We start from the raw sequence: 20,488 nt of genomic DNA, 5'->3' as shown, positions 1-20,488 counted from the left end.
AGTTTGTTGACTCCTGCTTTAGATTTACAGGCAGCTTTATTAACTTGTTGAAAGCCAAACGCTACAATTTCATTGTTGAAATGATGATAATAATAAAAATAAAAATAAAAATAGAAACCAAAAAGGTCACGACACCCCAAAATAATAATAATAATAATAATAACAGAAGTGGTACAAGTTTGCTATGGGGGTGTGGGAGTTAAGAGAGAAAGGAAGGAGAGAATCTCGACTAAAACAGCAGAGAATGAGGTGTATATTGGGGCAAGGGGGCTTTCCTAGACATTTTTGGGAGGGAACTCCCATCTCTCTTCCGTCTCTCCACACCCCTGCCCCAAACTTTCTCCTTCGGAGAACCTGGATGCTTTTCAGCTTCCACTTCAGTGAGAATCCAGGCAGAGGGGGGGGGGAGACACCCCTGGTTTCAAATTCAGTGTAGCAAGTAAACAAATTTCCATTCCTAGCAAAGTGGGGGGGGTGGAGGGAAGAGGGATTGTGCGCCCTCCAAAACAGGGTCTACCATCGCCCAAAAGGCTCTGCCTCACCTCTCTACTCCACTGCTGGGTGAAAAGTGACACCCTTGGCAGGAACAGCCCTGAATGGGGTTGTGAAAGCCACTGGTATCACCCCATGACCCCCCCCACCCCCACGCACAAGCAAGAGTGTGTACACCCCCCCGCTCTGGCTGCTTCCCCTACTCACTAATATTGTGGCCTGATTTTATTTATTTTATTGAAAAGACAATGGGGGGGGGAGGAGAGTTGAAATCCCTCACTGCCTCTCTCCAGAGGTGGCACCCTGGCACCCCCTGCCCCTGCTTCTATGTGGGTCAAAATGCCCTCGCTTGCTAAAATGCCCTCTACCCTGCACCAGCACAGGAGGAACCTCTCTGGGCAACCAGAGGGAAAGGACTGCCCCAAATCAAATAAGTGTGTCTGTTTGTGTGTTACTCAGCCAATATTTCTGAAGACGTTCCCAAACACACAACCCCACCCACCTCACTCCTGGCAGCCCCACGGGGAGCGATAACTCGGGGTGGGGGGTTGACTTCCAAACCCTCTCACCCAAATCCAGCTACAGGAATCCCCAAAGCTTCTTCTTTACTTGGGGGGTAGACAACAATAACAGCGCAGCCTCCTCCCCATGATCGCTATGGGCTGGGCGAAGAAGACAGGTCTTGAGGTTTTTTTTCAAAAAATAAGAGTGCTTTTGAAGTAAAAGGGGGGTGGGAAATACGTTGATTCCATGAACGCAATACAGTAAACCAACCAAACTAACGATTTGAAAAGAGGGGAGGAAAAGCAGGTTGCTGGGTCTCAGTAGTACGGACGTCTGGGATTGTTCTGTAGCGGAGGAAGAGGAAGAAAACATGGTCAGAGGATGAAGTTAGGAGGGCTAAGGGGAAGCACAGGAGAGGCTCGGTCCCCTCCCCCCAACATCCACCTCTGCAGAGAAAAGAGGACAAGTAGCCTGTGTGGGCTGTGGGTGGGTGCGGACTGGCAGCCCGTGCATGAAACCTGACAATCCTTGCCTACAGGTGCTAAGAGAAGAAAGAGGGACCCCTCTGCCTAGTTCAAGCTCTCTCACAAACTTTGAGGGTGGGGCCAGCAGAAGGGCTGGGCGATATTATCATCCAAAACCAGTTTGAAGTCCATATTGTGATAAGAGTGTCATACTTTTAGACCTGGCAATATATCGTGACTCATGGTGTGTGTGTTATGGCTGGCCGATATATTGTCCAAAACAGGTTTGAAGTCCGTATCATGATATTGGTTTCATAACTGCTGACCTGGCAATATATCGTGAATCATGGTGTGTGTGTGTACGCACTATGCAAAAATCACAATGTGGGGAAAACCGTGAAGCCAGCCAACGCCTCTACGTAGCTCCATCCTTATTTCAGACACTGTGATATATGAGTATATCGTGATGTTTAGCTGGCAATATAGAAGAAGAACTTCCTGACAGTAAGAGCTGTTCGGCAGTGGAATTTGCTGCCAAGGAGTGTGGTGGAGTCTCCTTCTTTGGAGGTCTTTAAGCGGAGGCTTGACAGCCATCTGTCAGGAATGCTTTGATGGTGTTTCCTGCTTGGCAGGGGGTTGGACTGGATGGCCCTTGTGGTCTCTTCCAACTCTATGATTCTATGATATCACGAAGCTGAAAACCCAACCCTGAGAGGCAGAGAAGCAACTCATTCTAGTTCTGCTCCCATCCTCCTCCCTGCCGACTTAAGTGGAGGGCAGCATTAAGACTAGATGGGCAAAGGAAGTTGGCAAGAGGGGCTGCCCCCTGGGCTGCATGTTAGTGACCAGGTTGGCAGGGCTGCAGGAGGCCCTGTCAGTGGGGCAGGGGTTGGAAGATGGTGGTATGGGGTTAAGAAGATCTCACCAGCGGGTTGGGCCGGAATCTGTAGGCCAGCATCATCCTCTTGCGGAACGCTTCGTATTCATCGTCCTCCTTGGTCAGGTCAGCGGGGCGGTCGATCCCAAACCCTGCCCCGTCTACTGCTGTCACGCCCCTGTTTCGAGAGAGAAAAAGAGGCTAAGTTTACCTTCCACGGGCGCTTATTAGGGAGGGAGTCAGAAGCTGACCTGTACTGGGGACAGGTTCTTGCCACCTGGTGGGCAAGGCACACGCTCCACCAACAGAGGAGCTGCTGTGTGAGCAGTACCAAAGTGGCGTCCCTGGGACACATCCAGGAAGGCAACGTATGGAGGATGGCCGTATCTTCCTATATACATAAGAATGTGAGGTTGTTGTCATGGTGCAGTTCATGTAGCTGCCAGTTGGTAGTCACAGCAACTCCTGCACGATGGCAGGCAGAAGAGAGAGAACATTGTTGGGGGCACAAAGGAGCTTCGGGCAAACAGAGGGGACAGCTGACATGCAAAGGGAGGGTTGGTCAGGTGTAGGAGGGAAAGGGGTTGGTGGGGAGGTGAGTAGGAGTAGCAGACCCCAGTAAAAAAAAAAAAGACCAAGAGGAGGTGGAGGAGAGAGATGGAGACAAGTGCCTACTTGTTGACGGGGGCCTTGATGCCCTGCCTCTCCGAGCCCAGGCCTTCGCCCTCCTTCCAGCCCATCTTCATCAACATTTGGAAACCGATGTTCTCCACCGTCAGCTTGAACTCCTTGTATTCGGAGTAGTCTGGCTCGCGACCTTCCTGTGGGGTTAAAGAAAACCAGGGGGCTTTGCATTGTGAGGGAGAGCAAAGCTGGGGTGTGTGTGCGGACTGCTTAAAAAAGGTGCCTTGGATCACCTCCTAACGCCACCCCTGGAGGGTAGCCTCACTTGGCATTTTATTTCCTCGAGAGGAGGTGGAAGGTGAAAGCTTCTCTGAAAAGGAGCAGCCAGCTAGCCACAAACAGAACCATTTCCCTCTCCACTATGGGCAGGGCTCAGGGCACTGTACTTGATCAGTGGCAAGGGAACTGCCCTCTGCTCATGCTCAGGGGCCGTTCCAAACCAGGTCAAAGGCTTGATGAGAGCCTGGCTGAAATCAAACTCTGCTGTTACTAACACTGAGAAGAGATTTGCAGAATCCAGCAGAAGGATCCATCCAGCCCAAGTTTCTGGGATCCCACAAGGGAGATGGTGCTCACCCTGCAAACTTGTTTCCGGGGTGTGGCATTTAGAGGTGCGTGTGAGAAATGGGGAGGGGGGGCTTGAAGAGCAGGGGGTGCAAAGGCATGTTACCTTCAGGGCCTTGAAGGTCTCCATGAACTTCTCCAGCTCGTCGGGTGGCAGGAAATCCCCAATGAAATGCTTCCCGCGGCCCATTTGAGTCAGCTGCTCTGCCCACTCTGAGAAAGGAGGATGAAAGGATGGGGGGGGGGGAAGGCAGACAGATTAAAAACAGCAGCCAACCAGGTGCCTCAATGGGAAACCCATAAGCAGGACCTGAGCCTAAGAGCAACTCTCCTGTGATTTCCAGAAACTGGCACAGAGAAGCATTGCTACCTCTGACTGTGGAGGCAGAGCACAGCTATTGTGGCTAGCAGCCATTGATCCCCTGGTCCTCCGCCATGAATTTGCCCCGTCCTCTTTCACTGCCACCTAAAGATGCCCTGCTGCCTCCTGCGGAAGCGAGTCCCAGAGGTGAACACCGTGGTGTGGGGGAGAGGCAGCACGACCTCAACTCTTCCAATCTGAAGTTCTTCTTTCATTGTTGTTTTTTTAAAGGAACAAATGCACCAGCTGCTGAAAAAGCGAGGGGTCTTATCGCCTTGCCAGTGTGGAAACTCTTCTGTGGATTAACCAGAAGGCATCCCTCGCCTCGAGGCTGCAAGAAACAAACCCCTTGAAGACATCAGGGGTGGACCTGGGCGGCATTACGATTAATAGTCTGAAACCGGTATGAGCCAGTGAAACATTACGGCTCCCCAGCTGCTGCCAACACAGCGCACCTCACTCCTGCCTGCCTGCCTGCCTGTGCTAGCGATGTACTGCCAGCTCAAGTTGCCTTGATCAGCTGAGAGTTGGGCAGTTCAAGGAAGTCCCCTGCCTCCGGCTCGCGACTCCTCTTGTGTGGCTTCCAGAAATGGGCATATGCAGAAGCGCCTAGTGCCTGCCATCCCATCTTGCCTACCAGCAGGCCCCCGCTGCCAGGCACACACACCTCTCGTCTTGTCCATCTCCATGCGCCTCAGCTGATGCTCCCAGGTGCCCAGCTCGCTGTCCACCTCCTCGTCGCTGTCATAGCCGGACTGGTGCTCCTTGACCGTCTTCTCCCACATGATCTGCATCTCCTGCATGGCCCGCTTGTGCTTCATGATCATGTCGTACATCTGCTGCATCTGGTGTGGAGAGAGAATTGCTAATTGTATTATTGAGCTAGATCTGATCCTATAGTTTGCATTGCCCCCCCCCCAATATTCCTCCTAAAATACTTCTTAAAAATGCTTTCCTCTTTGCCTCTATGCCTCTGTGTGTCAAATTGCAATCAAGGCTAAGAGCTGACCTTGTCTGGATCACAGAGAAAGGCTTATCAGTGGATGCACATAGAAGCTGCTATCCTTGACGCATAGTCTTACTCAAGGCTGAGTGAGGATGCTACCGGGGCAGCATGAGTCAGCATGTGTTTACCGGACACAGGAAGATCCTTATATGTACTTGTGACCCCCTTGTGTACGCACATTTACAGAGGAGGGGGAAAGGAGCCCAAAGAAGTGTATAAGAAGCTTTGCAATTTGTGTTTCTTTACTCTTGTCGTGAAACATGGATCACCGAGAGTCCCTTAAATTTAAGGATTAAAATTCTTTCTCTGAATTCAACCCCGGTGTCATTATTGACTATCTCTGTCCTGCCTGGGCGCAACTTAAAGGACCCTTAGTAGCTGATAAGGCTACACTGGGAGCGGGTGGAGAAAGAAGAAGCCGTGACTGAAGGGTGACAGAATGATGCTTTTCCCCCACCCCTGCGGAAGTCAGGTGGGCCCACCAAACTGGGCCCCTGCTTGAGGAAGACTTGAACTCCTGATGGCAGGTAGCAAGCGCTGAGAGAGCAGAGATATGTGAAACCGTTACCTCTTGCTGCTCCTTCAGCTGCTTCCTCTGGGCGTCCGAAAGCTCCATCACCCCCACCAGCCCGGCCGGCTTCCCCTTCTCATAGCCGAGGCCTTTGAGGTCCTGGACTGAAGACAAGGAGGAGCATCGGGTTAGCCCTGACTGCGCACAGTACACCCCCCCCAATACTTCTATCACCATCTGTACCCAACACGGGAAGCGGATGGTCAGGAGGAGTGAGGTGGGGGAAGGAGGAGGAGTCAGAGATTACTGTAGATTTCTTTTTTTCACATATATTGCAATCGCTCACAAGGGGCCGACACAGGTCAGCATTAGGGTTGCCAGACTCAATAGAGGACAGGACTTCTGTGCCTTTAATTGCCCCGCTCTCTTTTGAGTCTGGAAACCTTAAAGAGAAACCAGCAGACCCTTTGCTTGGAAATTAAACAAAGGGCCTGCTGGTTTCTCTTTAAGGTTTCCAGACTCAAAAGAGAGCAGGGCAATTAAAGGCACAGAAGTCCTGTCCTCTATTGAGTCTGGCAACCCTAGTCAGCATGAAAGATGCTCGGCTTTCGTCAGTTCCTTTATTCAAGGAAACGGCATACAACTCAGCAACCCTTCCCAGCAGGTCTTGCCCCTATGGAACCATTGCCAGGACTGAAGGTCCCTGCCTTCCACCCTCTCGAAGGCTCCTCCTCTCCCAGATGTTTCCCAGTCTCAAACTCTGTCTGCCCACCTCTTGCCTCTGTTCTGCCCTCCTCATTATTCTGTTGGAGGCTAGGGTGGAGAGAGCTTGTCACAGCCAGAGAGAGAGACTCCCTGGATTCTTCTGCAGCCTCTTGACCACCCCTCCTTGCTTCAGCCTCAGTCTGAACTGCTCTCTGTCACAGCCTCTTCCTGCTCACTAAAGCCTGTTGCTCCGTCAGCATCCGGCACATCTTCCCAATCTTCTCCCTCTGAACTCTCCTCAGTGTTCCACCACCAACCCCCTGGCTCTGAGCCTTCCTCCTCTAGGGGTTCCCTGGCTGCTGCCTCCCACCATTCCACCAGTCTGTGACACACTTGGAGCCGCTCTGCTCTGCCGACCCCATCAACAGTAGGCTGCATCCAGCTGAGTTGGATTATACAAATGTATGGAAGCCATTATGGCTGTGCTCTGCCTCCATGGTCGGAGGCAGTAATGCTTCTGAACTCCAGCTGCTGGAAACCGCAGGAGGGGAGAGGGCTCTTGTGCTCAGATCCTGCCCGCTAGTTTCCCATCTGCTTGGCCACTGTGAGTGTGGGTCACTGGACTTAGATGGGTCTCCTTGGCCTGATTCAGAGGCCAGGCTCTTCTTAGTTTCTTATGACCCCTAAGAGGAGCCTCCATGGAGGGAGCCAGTCTACCATAGAATGGCGAGAAAGCTCTGTTCCTGCTTGTGGGGCAGCTGGCTGGCCAGTGTGGGAACAGAAGGGCCTCCCCTTTGAACCAGTCCAGTAGTGCCCTGCCCTGATCTCCAGGGACGAACAAAGCGCTGCCCGACCCGCAACCGCCACTCACCCGACAACGGGGTAGGCGAAGGGTCCTTTGCCTGCTCAGTGAGCTCTGGGGGAGGCAAGTCCACCTTCTCCTCTTCCGGGCCCCACCGGCTTTTCCTCTTTTTTTTGGTGGCAGGCGCAGGTGGCAGTGGCTGCAGTGGCTGCAGTGGCTTTGCAGGAGGGGCGGCCGGTGTAGGCAGCAGTGCCACTGAGGAGGAGGAAGAGGAAGAGGAAGAAGAAGAGGGAGCCCCCTCGGGAGGGACTTTGCGTTTCAGGTTGGCTGCCGGGATGGGAGGGACCCCATCAGCGTCGTCGTTGGATTTCCGGTATTCCTCCAGCTTCTGCCGGTAATACTTGTAGCCGGAGCTGCAGGGATCATACAAAAATCTGCAGAAGAAGTGTACAAAGGCCAATTAAAGGGGAGAAAAATCCATTTTAAATAAATATATTATTATTATTATTATTATTATTATTATTATTATTATATTGAATTCATCAATAATTTTTGTTGGATTTTTAAGATCAAGAACCACGAACGTCGCATTTTTCAAACAGGAGCTGTAGAAAACACGGAAGTTGGAAATCTCCCACAATGGCAATGTACGAAATAACTGATTTGGTGTTAAAATGCAATAGAACAATTAAAAAATGGTCAAAGAATGCAGCGAGCTACACATAATATATACCAAATCCTGAAGCATGTAAAAAGAAAGAAAGAAAACCGAAATACAGTGCAAAACTTTAAAAAAAGATGCACTGAGATGAAGCAATAAAATTAAGTAACCATTATTATTCAAAATATTCAAGCAGCTGTGGCGCCACCTAGTGGTATAAGGGCTGTTATGGCAAATGGATTGATTAAAATGAAAAATTTCCCTTTTTCTCTCACAGGTGAGCCTAGTTCACCAAAGAAAGTGGGGTAGGAGATTTATGCCAACCATACACTTCCTCATTACTTCTTTGTTACATTTCTATCCCATCTGAGGAGCTCAAGGTTCATACATGGTTCTCCCCATTTGATATTCACCACAACCCTGGGAGGTAGACTAGGGGCCAAGAGATGCCTGGCCATGAGAGGACCCAAGTGAGTTGCATGGCTTAGTGGGTGGATGTGAACCCTGGTCTCCCCCAGGTCCAAGGTCCTTTTTGTGTAAAGTTTATTTTAATTTCATTTTATAACACGTATAAAACCGAGAGAACCGTTGTTAACAAAAGATGGAAATTAAAAGATAGAGAGAAAAATTATAAAACAGGCATGCGGGGCGAGTACAGTGGCACATGGGTAAAATAACAAAGCCCCCCAAGAATAATAATAATAATAATACAATAAAATAATAATAATAATAATAATAATAATAATAATAATAATAATAATAATATATTATTATTTATACCCCGCCCATCTGGCTGGGTTTCCTCAGCCACTCTGGGCGGCTTCCAACAGAAAAATGAAATAAAAATAATCTATTAAACATTAAAAGCCTCCCTAAACAGAGCTCCCTTCAGCTGTCTTCTAAAAATCTGGTAGCTGTTTTTCTCTTTGACATCTGATGGGAGGGCGTTCTACATGGCAGGCGCCACTACCGAGAAGGCCCTCTGCCTGGTTCCCTGTAGCTTTGCTTCTCGCAGTGAGGGAACCGCCAGAAGGCCCTCGGTACTGGACCTCAGTGTCCGGGCAGAACGATGGGGGTGGAGACACTCCTTCAGGAATATCAGCAGTAATCTATCAAGTGTCGTCTCAGATCTGCCGCACATGTGACGATGGTTCCATAGTACAGTGGTACCTCATTCGACGCTTCTGCGCATGCGCGAACCGCCGAACCTAGAAGTAACCTGTTCCATTACTTCCGGGTTCGCTGCATTCGTAACCAGTGTTGTACGCAACCCGCAGCATTCGTATCCAGAGGTATGACTGTATATGTAATGAAGGAATGCCAAATCATATAAAAGGCGCCTGGAGGTTCCAGTCCTCATCAAAATCTCATGTAACTTTCTCCATTATTCCAAGTGAGTGGTACAAAGCATCAAGCGTAAGATTTGTGGGCTGTTTCCCTATCACTGTTTGAGCTGCCGAGATCCTATTTATAACACTAGTTGTTTTGACAACATATCTACACGGCTACATATCTACTCCAATATATAATCTAATCACCAAATGACACCTTAAACCTAGGCTATGCTTGCTCTATGTGTGCGCGCTGGCACACAGAATCTCCCACTCCCCAAAATCCCAGCTGACCCCCCTCACCTGAAGGACTGGTTCTCTCGGTGGTTCTTCAGGGCGACCATTTCTGCCACGGGGCCCCCGTCGGCAACGAACCTGGCGAGCTTCTCAGCGCACTCCTTGGTCTCTTCGTCCTCTGGAGGCGAAACTTTAAGCAGGCTGTCAGTACGGTGCCCCCAACTCACATACCCAACAGCCACAAGCTCTTAATCTGGCCTTAAGGAACCCCGGGAGGGGAGGGGACGGAATAAGCGGGAAGAGGAGGGTTTAACATTTCTCTTTCTCAGTCTGTTTCTTGCTTTTTCGCCTCCCCACTTTGATCACAAACAGAAAAGGAGGAAATAATGCCGGCTCACGCGCAAGGCTCGCTGCACTCAGAGCAGATCCACAGCTAAGTCCCAATATTGTCAACTGCTCCCTGGGGGCAGTGGGGGCTATCTGGGGGGGGGGCGCGCTAAGAAGGAAGGGGGTGGCAGAGGCGTAAATGACTCTCAGCCTTTGAAAAGCTGGTTTCCCCGGATCAATACCCAGAGAGTTTTAACCTTCAACCCCACTTCACAGGGGCACTCTGAGAATTCTGACACTCTTTGAAAGGAATAGTGTACTTTCAGCCCCCTTAATGAACTACAGCTCCCAGAACTCTTTGGGGAAGAAGTCAAGACTGTTTGCAGTGCTATCATGGCATGCTTTAAATGTATGGTCTCAGAGCATAACCACTGACATTAAGGCACACAACTTCCTCATTGTGCACAAAAAAGGGCCTGGAAAAAACTTTGATGGCTCAGAAACATCCAGAGGGCAAGAGGTTGCTCACTCCTGGCGCAGATATACCCCCTCTTGGTTCTCTCCCCCCCCCCAAGCATTTCCCCCCACCCCACCCTGGTCTGTTACACAGTAACACCCACACCTGCAAACCGGAAAGCAGACAGGCGTGCTATACTAGGGGTTGTCACCCTGTCTGAAGAAATCTGTGCCCAATTCATTGTATGGCTTTTCCGGCGGTTGGTGTACTGACTAAATCTTGCATCTGGTAAACGCCTAACCCTGGCTGCTGCTCAGAGTCAGCAATGTTTCCGAATGCCAGTTGCTTGACACTACGGGAGGGGAGAGGGCTGCTCTTGCGCTTGGATCCTGCTTGTGGGTTTCCGCATTGGGGCACCTTGCTGGCCGCTGCTAGGGCAGGATGGTGAACTAGATCTTTTGACCTGATCCAGCGCGTCCTCCTCTTGTACTGAAGCACCCAAAATCCATATTCTTCATAAACAGTTTTCATTTTGACAAGCCTTTCCAGCTTGAGGTCTCTGCCTTAGGAGTTTTCATTCAAATCGCTTAAACCTACCTTCATAGCAGGTTTCCTAGACTGCTTTTAAAATCAATTTTTAGCTGTCTTTATGGTAAATCTGCGAACGGCCAAAAGACATGCATAGCAAGCAACTTAATTGTTACTGCTTTGCAGGGGATTGAACTATTATTTACAGTATGAAAATGATTCTATGATAGGGGTTGGCAAGGTTTACCGGCCATGGGCTGGATCACTCCCATGGAGATTGTCCATGGGCCGGACTGGTGCAGCACGACGCCGGAAATCACACCTGCACATGTCCGCGGCGCTGGATATCATTTCTGCGCATGCCCAGACGCTGAAAATCGCACCTGCGCAGAAGCAATTTTTGGCGTCTGGACATGCGCAAACACGATTTTTGGTATCTGCGCGTGCACAGACGCGATTCCCAGCGCTGCTCGGTGAATCCCCACATTGTGCTAGTTTAGCGCAGCGCATGGGAGACTCACTGAGAGGGCCGGTAAAACAGTCTTCGTGGGCCGCATCCAGCTCATGTGCCACACGTTGCCAACCCCTGTTCTATGACCTGAGTACAAGAGCAACTCTCGCTTCCTGCCGTCTCCAGCAACTGGTATTGAGAAGCATTTACTGCCTCTGAAAATATTAACAACAATAAAAAATGTTGTAAACTATTCTTGATTGGTGCTTTGCACCCTGAAGGCGGGATATTAGTTCTTCAAGAAATAATTAAGGCTGGATCAAGAGTTAGGCATGCTTAGAGCAGGTCCCCTGGAGACACTAGGCCTCAAGTGAGCCAGCATTTCAACAGATCTGAGTCAAAAGCAGCTAACAGCAACCCAAGCCACATCTACTCAGAAATAAGTTGTTCTGAATTCAATGGGGCTTCCTCTCAGGTTATGAGGGGTTAGGGTAGCAGCCAAATTATCTTTTTTTAAAAAAAACACCTAAAACTAAAAATCTGCTGCTTGATTAATCAGTAGATCAATCTGCTGGGTTTTTTTTAAAAGAAGCTCTCAGCTCTAATATCTACCTGCATCAACACCAAACTTCACCCTCCAGATGTTTTAGCAGGCACAACGGTGTATTGTGGGAGTTGTAGTCCAAAATGTCTGTGCTGCCTGGGGCTGAAGGGAGTCATAGTGCAAAACATCTGGAGGATGCCATGCTAGCCAAGGCTGATCTCTACACACTCCCAGCCCGTAGCCCAGAACTTTCCAAACTGTGAGTCATGACACGCTAGTGTGTCAACTGCAGTGTGTAGGTGTGTTGTGCCAATGCTCCCGGCGCTCCTCCCAGGAGTGTACTTTCAGCTCACTGAAAGTAGTTTAACCTCCGGTTTGCTAGTAAAACTGAATTAGTGTGTCACAAAACGATGCCTGTCTTAAAAGTGTGTCAACAGCATGAATAGTTTGGAGAGTTCTGCCCACAAAAATATAGCTTAGGCAAGAACTGCAGGAGGGGAGCAATGACCCTCGCCTTACCTTTCTGAAAAGAGACCTCTTCTGGATCTTGACCCTTCTTCCACATTTCCGCCAGCTTTTTCCTGTAATACAGAAACTCCGGACTGTTCTTATCGTGCAGGAATCTGAGGGGTGCGAGAGAGAAAAGGGCATTAAGGGGGATCGGGTCTTGGAAGAGTCCTAGTGTAAAAGGTGCACAGCAGGAGAGGTGGATAGCAACAAGCATGGAAGGGGGAGTCAAGGGCTACCCTTGGCTTCCTGCACCATGACTGACCACACAAGGGAGGGAGAAGAGGGAGGGCAGATACACAAGAACAGCAGCAAACGTACGCAAAAGTCGGGTTGTCCTTGCAGTCCTCAAGCGCCACCTTCTCCAGATCGGGGCCCCCCTCTGCCACGACCCTGGCCAGCTTCTCCACCACTCGGCGAGTCCGGGTGTCCTCTGGGGGACAAACTTTAAGCAGGCTGTCAGTACTGGGGCTCAACTCACACACCCAACAGGCACATTACCTCTTTAAGAACCACAGCAGTAGGCCCACGAGACGGCGGGGGAGAAGGAGGGAGCGGGGTGGGTGGAACGAGGAGAAAGAGGATGAAACGATGGAGCCACAGCAGGCAGCAACATAAGCCTGATGCTTTCAATACGGGGGGAAGGGGTAGGAAGGCGCAGGCATGCAGGACTGACCTACCAACACCTACTGGACACTGGGGCAGCTGTGTCTACGCTGTATTGTTTTTTGTTTTAATTTGTAAACCTCCTTGTTATTGTTTGTACAATCGCCTGGTTTACAGTTTTCTCAACTATGGTATATCAAGCACGGTTTACTCAACCGTGGGCTATCAAACCATGGTTTTCTCAACTATGGTATATCAAGCCATGGTTTACTCAACCGTGGTCTAAACTACACCCTCCCAGCTGACTTTCCTTTTGTGTTGCGTCCCTTTAAGGCTGTAGGCCTAAGGGCAATGACTCAGTGATGTGTTACGTTCATCCTGAAAGCCCTTTTTTGGCTCAAGTGAGGGATTAATCAATAAATAAGGCTGGGGGTGTGGGGAGAGGGTGTTGCTCCTGACCTGGACATGTACCTCCCTCCCTCTCAAGGCACGTTTTTAACTGCTTTTACAACACCCAGCGGAATTTTAAGCACTCAAACAAATAAGTATCTTTTCAGCTGGCCAGAATCCCCCTTTGGAAAAATGATGGGAAGCTGTACAGGGCAGAGGGCCCTGTTCCCTCGCTTTGTAAAGAAACGCCACTTACTTTTTATCTCCAGCCACTGCTCGTAGTCTTCCTCCTCATCCTCATCGTCTGGCGACTGGAAAACACTGAGGCGGTTGGTCACGGGTGTCTGCTTGGAATGGGTGTAGTTCTTGACCTGGTTCAGCATGCTGGTGACACTCAGGTTGGGGCGCTTCCCGCTCAGTGAGGGCTTCTTTGCGGTGCTGGCAGCCGGGGGGTTTGCTGCAGAGGCCTTGGCAGAGCTGGAGGAAGCGTCTGGAGGGGTGGGGAGACAGAGGTTGACATTATTATTATTATTATTATTATTATTATTATTAACAACTCAATTTATATACTGCCCTTCCCCAACAGACCACAGGGCAGTTTACAACATGTCATGAACTGGCAGGGTGACAGGAAGGAGGACCCTGGCAAGGGGTGTAGTTGGGACTGAGACACACTGGGGATGGAGGATGGCGAGGGGATGGGGGTCAGTGCACAGGAACAAAAGCAGCAGGACCCATTGCAAGAGCCAGAGGGGCTCGTGTCCCCACAAATAGCAGGCTCTGAGGCATAGGGAGCAGCAGGAGGGTCACTCCAGAAGGCAAGGATCCATAGCCCAGCTCCCTAGCTGGCCGGGTGGGGCTTGCTAGCTCTGGAAGCAGGGGTGTGATTTCCTCGGCTAGAAAAGGCTTGGAGCAGGTGAGGGTCACATGCCTTATGAAGCCCAGATGCTGCAATCAGGAAGGAAAGTACAAAAGTGAAGCAGAGCTGCGTATGCTCAGCTACCCATGCTGCCGGACCTTGGCTTCAATGCTCCTGGGCCTCTACGGGACTGGGCTTTGGTTTTGGTTCTGGACTGTATCCTGTCTGCTGCACTTGAGACTTGGCTCCTTGGATTGACCCTGAACCTCATTCCTGACCTTTGGACTTGTGTGGATTGACCCTTGGGACTTGGCATACTGGCCTGCTGCCAGGTACGCCAGGGGTTCAAGGACACAACATAGAACACAAGATAAATACAATAGTAGTTAAAAAAACAACACTCAACAACCCATCCCTCACCCTGCTTTAAAAGGACATTGTTTAAAAGCCAAAGGTCTGGTTGTAGAGGAATGCGTTCACCTGGTGCCTATCCCTACAAATAGGAAGCATGCATAAATTACATGTGGCAAAAAGCTTGGAGGATCCTGAAAAATTCTATGCTGTCTGGGGGCAACTTAATCACGTGTATAACCAATACCTGGACTCCCTCTCCATGGTACAATGTAAAATTTAGCTTACCTAATGGTCTGCTCACTTGATTTAAGTTTCTTCCTGATATACTACACTGTTTCTTTTTTCATATTTGTACTTCTGCTATTTTTTTTGCACATATTTGTTTGACTTCAATAACAGTTGAAAGAAAAAGGAAAACGGGTTTGAGAGGAGTGGTCCAGGAGTGTGTGCAAAAACTCACTCTACTGCATAGAAGGAAAAACCTGACATTCATTGCCCCGCCTGCTTTTCCCATTAGCCCAGCCTGCTATTGACATGTGGCCCCCAATAGATCTGCCCAGAAGAGAACATGGCTCTTTGTGCTGAAAGAAATTCCTTACCCTTGGGACTTACAACAGGCACACAGAATTGGCAGAGTGGACTCAGGAACAGTGCTTACCGCTGCCCAACTTCTCTTTCTGCAGCTTGAGGAACTGCTGGAGGAAACTCCCATCGTTGGCAAATTTGTTGGAAACAGAGCTTTCCCCATCTCCGCTGTCGTCGCTGTGGGATTAAAAGAAGAGGAAAGAGGGAAGAGGTTAGAGACCACAGCATTGCTGTGGAGCACAGAGCTTCCCTCGCCAGCAAATAATAATAATAATAATAATAATAATAATAATAATAATAATAATCCAATAACTAAGACTCCCTTCCCTTCGCAAATTAAGCCTTTGCTCATTCTTATGGAGTTCTATCCCTGTTTTCAAAAGACACACAAAAGGAGAACTGTGTGTCCTTGGTTGCAATCCCATCCCCTTGACTTCCACGTGATCTATGTGCTGATGTCACAAGACTGGAAGGACTGCGCTCATGCAAAGCTGCAGAAGAGGCTAGCCCAGATCGGCTACTCACACATATATGGCTTTGTAGGAAGGTAATAACAGGCTTGCTCTTTGTCTCAGGAGTGAAAGATCCAATTTCGCTCAATGCAAATAGCAGGAATATCTGGCCCCTGGCAGATGCTGAGCAGGAGATTGCATCAAAACAGCAGCCAGCCTCATAATCTGATTGCTAAATCTCGAGCATCATGAATAATTTGATGCTCAATTCACACCTGAGGCAAATGCAGTCAGCCTCTCCTCAGAGGTCAGCAGGAATGGGACATGAGAAGAGCAGGGACTCACTCAGAAAAACTTACTTTGTATATTTATTAGACTTCTGTGCTTTCCTGCATCCTCTGACCCTATCACACAGGCAATTGCCTGCCCATTGCTCCCAGCCTATCAGAAAGGTACAGTATTAACAATGCAATCCTACGTACTCGCTGGCCTGCGAGGCCTGCTGACTAGCCAAGTGGCTGCGCTTGGCTTGACGCTCTAGCTTGGCCTCGATCTCCCGCTTCTTTTGGGCAATCAGCTTCTCCTGGTGGAGGATGTTCACATTGGTCTTCACAGATTTGGGCATCGTGACACCAAACCACCGGCTGGTTTTCCCTGGCCGAGAAGAAGGGGCACCACAAAAAACAAAAGAAATTATATTAACCCTTCATATAATCATTGCAAAGGGGAAAGGGCTTCAAAGGACATTTGTTACAACCCTCAGCTGAAAGCAGGATCTGGCATGTAGATATGAGTCAAACTAATGGTCCAAATAAAACTGTCTACACCAGGCATCCCCAAACTGCGGCCCTCCAGATGTTTTGGCCTACAACTCCCATGATCCCTAGCTAACAGGACCAGTGGTCAGGGAAAATGGGAATTGTAGTCCAAAACAGCTAAAGCTATGGTTTTCCCAGTAGTGATGTATGGAAGTGAGAGCTGGACCATAAAGAAGGCTGATCGCCAAAGAATGGATGCTTTTGAATTATGGTGCTGGAGGATACTCTTGAGAGTCCCATGGACTGCAAGAAGATCAAACCTATCCATTCTGAAAGAAATCAGCCCTGAGTGCTCACTGGAAGGACACATCGTGAAGCTGAGGCTCCAATACTTTGGCCACCTCATGAGAAGACTCCCTGGAAAAGACCCTCATGTTGGGAAAGATTGAGGGCAGAAGGAGAAGGGGACGACAGAGGACGAGATGGTTGGACAGTGTTCTCGAAGCTACGAACATGAGTTTGACCAAACTGCGGGAGGCAGTGGAAGACAGGAGTGCCTGGCGGACATGACTAAATGACTAAACAACAAGTCCAAAACATCTGGAGGGCCGAAGTTTGGGGATGCCTGGTCTACACTGACTGGCAGTGGCTCTTGCTAGGATTTCAGACAGCCCTGCCTGAAGATGTCAGGGATTGAGTGTGTTAGAAATTCAGATATATAAGCTAGGAGCCAAATGGCTCCTTAAACAATGGTTACAGCCGCCAAACCAGAATGTCTAGTTGCCATTTTTGGCCACGACGGCTCTAAAGTCTTATTTTTCAAAGGATGGAGTGAATGTGATTGATTCTCAGTTAAACATCTGGCTAGTTCAGAGGACAACCCTGAGCTAGGCTAAGATCTTTGAGAACTTAAAGAAGAAAAGTCAGTTGATCCAGGGACAGTCCACGTACCTATTGGCCTATTCCTACCTCTTTTTCTTAACGGTGACAAGGACGATTCATAATGTAAAAATATTCTTCACATCTCTGAGCAGGGCAGTGGGGTAAGCAAAGACAAACGACAACAATTAACTATGATGTTGTTCACTGCTCCTGCTCAGGCTGCACAGAAAAAGCATCTTGGTTCCAGAAATTCATTCCCTATTGTGAGGATAAAATATAACGGATAGAATTCTACAGGATGCTGCATTAGCGAGTGAAAACAGCCCAGATCCAAGCATCTCCAGGTGGTGGTGAAGAAAGGCACCATCCTGGCACTCAGGCATCTTCACTTGGTTGTAAGTGGTCAAACGACAGGTGCAAAATGAATACTGTACAGTACTTAAAATGTTTAGTATGGCTAAGACGCTTTGGATTGCCTCAGGTGAAATGAAGTGGCTAACGGGTTTAATTTTTATTAATAGTGGTAGTAATAATGATGATGATGATGACGAGACCTGCAGTAATAACTTGGCGACCCCCAAAACAGCAGCAGTAGAGAAAGAGCTTAGAAGGCCCAGCGAAGGAAGAGAAAGGGGTTGTTTTTTTAATACTGGGCAGGGACAGCCGATTCGTGGGGGCCCAACGGGGAGGAAGAAGAGAAGGACGGAGAAGAGACTGGGGCGGGGGGCTTACCTGACTGGAAAGGGGCGGGGCGGGGGAAGGAAGACTCACCTGGCGCATCTTTGCTGCCGTCCATCGCTCTCAGGATGTCCCCACCCTTCTCCCACAATGCACCGCACGGAAAGGCCGCCTCCCAGCGTCGTTGACGTAGGCGCGTTGCATTCTGGGGGGGCGGAGAGGAGAAAGGAGATGGAAGATGGTCGCTCCTGGATGGATGCCGGGAATTGTAGTCCACGTCTGGTAGAGGGGTTGGGGAATGCAGAGAAAGCAGAGAGGGGAAGAAGCCGGTCTTTTCAGGCCAGAGGCGTCTCTGAGGGTTTTTAACATCGGCTTCGGCTGCTGCTGCAGGGAGGATAAAGCAGCTGGGAAGCGAGGAGCTGGAGACGGGGCGGACTACGATTCCCGGCAAGCGCTGCGCGGGGTTTGAGATAATTGCGAGGGGGAAAATGTGCTCTCGCGAGACTTGGAGACGCAATGAAAGGAGAGAAAGGCGCTCTCGCGAGTTTTGTGGAAATTAAGCTCCCCCCCCCCATTCCTCAGTGTATGTTGCTAAGAGACTATGTCCCATGAGGCGAAGGAAAATGGGAGAAGATACTCCTCCATAATAATGTTTGATGATATTAATATTGAGTAATACAGTACTAATATTTAGCAATATTATTAAAATAATTTAAATTATTTTGATTGAGGACATTTGAACCTCGCTTTTCAAGGAGGACGCTCCCTACCGTTTATAAACAATTATATATGAGGAACTATGTACAATTGTAGCTAGCAGGTTTTTTAATATTACTGTATTTTGTATAATAGCATAATAATAATATTATGGTATAATATTATGGTAAACATGTACTATTATTATTATCTATACTGTATATATATATAAATGTAAACTGGGTATGCTCCTTCGTCTCCAATGTTCAACAAAACCGCTTGACCGCTTGAGGTGAAATTTTGACACAGCATCACATGTGAATGTCTGAATGCTATAGGGAAGTTTGCTAAGACAGATGTCACACCTGTGCCAGGTAAAAACCCCAAAACCCCGTGTTTCAAAACACACCACTCAGACAAAAATGCATGCTGAGCAAAGAACCAGGTTGCAAACCATCGCCCTCTAGCGGCAGCTACACTGGTACTGCACCTATAAAACCTTCCCTCTCAACAGCACCTCGGCTCCCATTTACATACTAGGCCACTGTTTCTCAACCTTTTTTTGGGCCACGGCACACTTGTTCCGTGAAAAAAATCACGAGGCACACCACCATTAAAAAAGTTAAAAAATTTAACTCTGTGCCGCCCTCTATTATAATTATGACTGTAAGAAACACTTGCCAAATATTGCTTTCCGGCGGGTTAGTGTTGTGTATTGGCGGCCGCCAGGCTCGTTTGTACTGAGCTTTGGGAAAGAGGAGGAGAAATATTGCTTTCCGGCGGGTGAGTGTCAATGCAAATCGCCCTTCTCGACGCCGCACGTCGCGGCACACCAGCCAGCGTCTCGCGGCACACTAGTGTGCCGCGGAACAGCGGTTGAGAAACGCTGTACTAGGCCGAAGCCTTTATAGACTAGGCCAAATGGAGGTACTGACTCGCCTGGGTGGGGATTAGGAGGAGGGGACAGGATAGGTCAGGACACGGTGGGACCATTCACAGGGATGAGCTGGGGGGAAGAGGGGATGTGATACGTATCACGTCATGGGTCGAGACAGGGTGGGGGGAATCACAGGGATAAGCCGGTGGGTGGGGAGAGGAGGGGGTGGGATATGTCATGGATCGGCACAGGGTTGGGGGAATCACACGGATGAGCCACAGCAACGCGTTTTATAATCTGCCACAGCAACGCGTATTATAATCTGCTATAATATAACTACCATTAATATAAATCTATATAAATATATAATAGGATATTTCTATCGTTTTAATATTTTATATATTTTCATCGTTTTAATATTTTAACTTTTGTATGTTTTAAATAGGGTTGTTGATTTTACAGTTTTATGTTTTGTAATGTTTGAAATCTATGAAATATAGAAATACTATACGTACTATATTATGATCCTTGAATGTTGCTAAATTATGATCCTTGAAAGGATTATAATTTAAACCCTTACAGTTTTATATTATTATTATTATTACTATGGTATTATTCATAAGAATTAGTTGTACAGTAAATACTTTATAATAGCAATCATGCTTTTAGTACTTTGCGCGAAATGGCCTTTTGAATTTTATTAAAAGCTTTTTTAATGCTGCAATTTAAATTGTTACAAGATGGCAATGATATTTTTTGTATTGCATTATGAATAATAATACTTGTAAATTTCTATCTGGGAAAGGGAACACCAAAACTCTTAATAGAACACCATTGTTTAAAGTTAAAAACAATACAGTTAAAATTAAACGAAGGCTGAAAACAATTCAAGTTTACAATGGAAATTGTTATAGGCGGGCAATGAAATTTGTATTATTATTATTTTGTTGTTGTTAAATCCCGGACCACGCGCACCAAATAGTTAAGAGAATAGAATAAAAAATAAAAACATTTAAAAACGTATTATTATTTTTTTTAAATAAAGTAACCTGGCTGACTCCAAAACCACGACGTGTGCCACAGTTTTGTAGGGAGGCGGCACACAAATTAAAAATGAAGCAGAAATAATAATAAAAACAGAAATACACAAAATGTCAGCCTGGGTGCGGAGGACAAAATCTCGCGAGAGGAGCGCATCTCCTATACCTCTCGCGGAGGCCGAAACGGGAGCCCTGAGCCTTCGCGGCGCAATTCGCATTCTCCCCTCCGGAGACGCTTGTCGGACTCCAACTCCCGTCACTCCTCCCCACTCAGCTGCCTGACGGGAATTATAGTCCA

At 48.4% G+C, this 20,488-nt stretch overlaps 1 protein-coding gene across 2 annotated transcripts; it reads right to left on the bottom strand.

Moving 5' to 3' along the window:
* Positions 1-17: 17 nt before the first annotated feature.
* SUGP1 (SURP and G-patch domain containing 1) lies at positions 18-17,728 on the bottom strand. Of its 2 annotated transcripts, none has more exons than XM_035118588.2 (14): positions 17,671-17,728; positions 15,742-15,913; positions 14,881-14,984; positions 13,266-13,499; positions 12,335-12,458; positions 12,026-12,129; positions 9,266-9,389; positions 7,040-7,404; positions 5,521-5,627; positions 4,614-4,791; positions 3,692-3,798; positions 3,013-3,158; positions 2,386-2,515; positions 18-1,340 (listed from the first exon to the last, which is right to left on the bottom strand). In XM_035118588.2, exons 1-14 carry the CDS (start codon positions 17,693-17,695, stop codon positions 1,314-1,316), a joined length of 1,947 nt encoding a protein of 648 aa, XP_034974479.1. In that variant the 5' UTR covers positions 17,696-17,728; the 3' UTR covers positions 18-1,313. The 2 variants fall into 2 exon arrangements, with proteins under 2 accessions (XP_034974479.1, XP_034974480.1); XM_035118589.2 differs by having other exon boundaries at positions 9,266-9,377.
* Between the last annotated feature and the right edge of the window lie 2,760 nt (positions 17,729-20,488).

This window comes from Zootoca vivipara, chromosome 6 (assembly GCF_963506605.1).
Source record: "Zootoca vivipara chromosome 6, rZooViv1.1, whole genome shotgun sequence".
Classification (NCBI taxonomy): Eukaryota; Metazoa; Chordata; class Lepidosauria; order Squamata; family Lacertidae; genus Zootoca; species Zootoca vivipara.
The sequence above is the reverse complement of the archived record's forward strand: the minus strand, read 5'-3'. Positions and strand labels throughout refer to the sequence as shown.

What these genes read in the sequence shown, in the direction of transcription:
- SUGP1 (XM_035118588.2), bottom strand. Translation starts at nt 17,695, where the DNA reads ATGGACGGCAGCAAAGATGCGCCAG. An exon ending in TTCGCCTACCCCGTTGTCGG is followed by an intron (nt 5,628 to 7,039) that starts GTGAGTGGCGGT and finishes CCTTGTCTTCAG; the next exon opens with TCCAGGACCTCAAAGGCCTC. An exon ending in AGCTGAAGGAGCAGCAAGAG is followed by an intron (nt 4,792 to 5,520) that starts GTAACGGTTTCA and finishes TCTCCACACCAG; the next exon opens with ATGCAGCAGATGTACGACAT.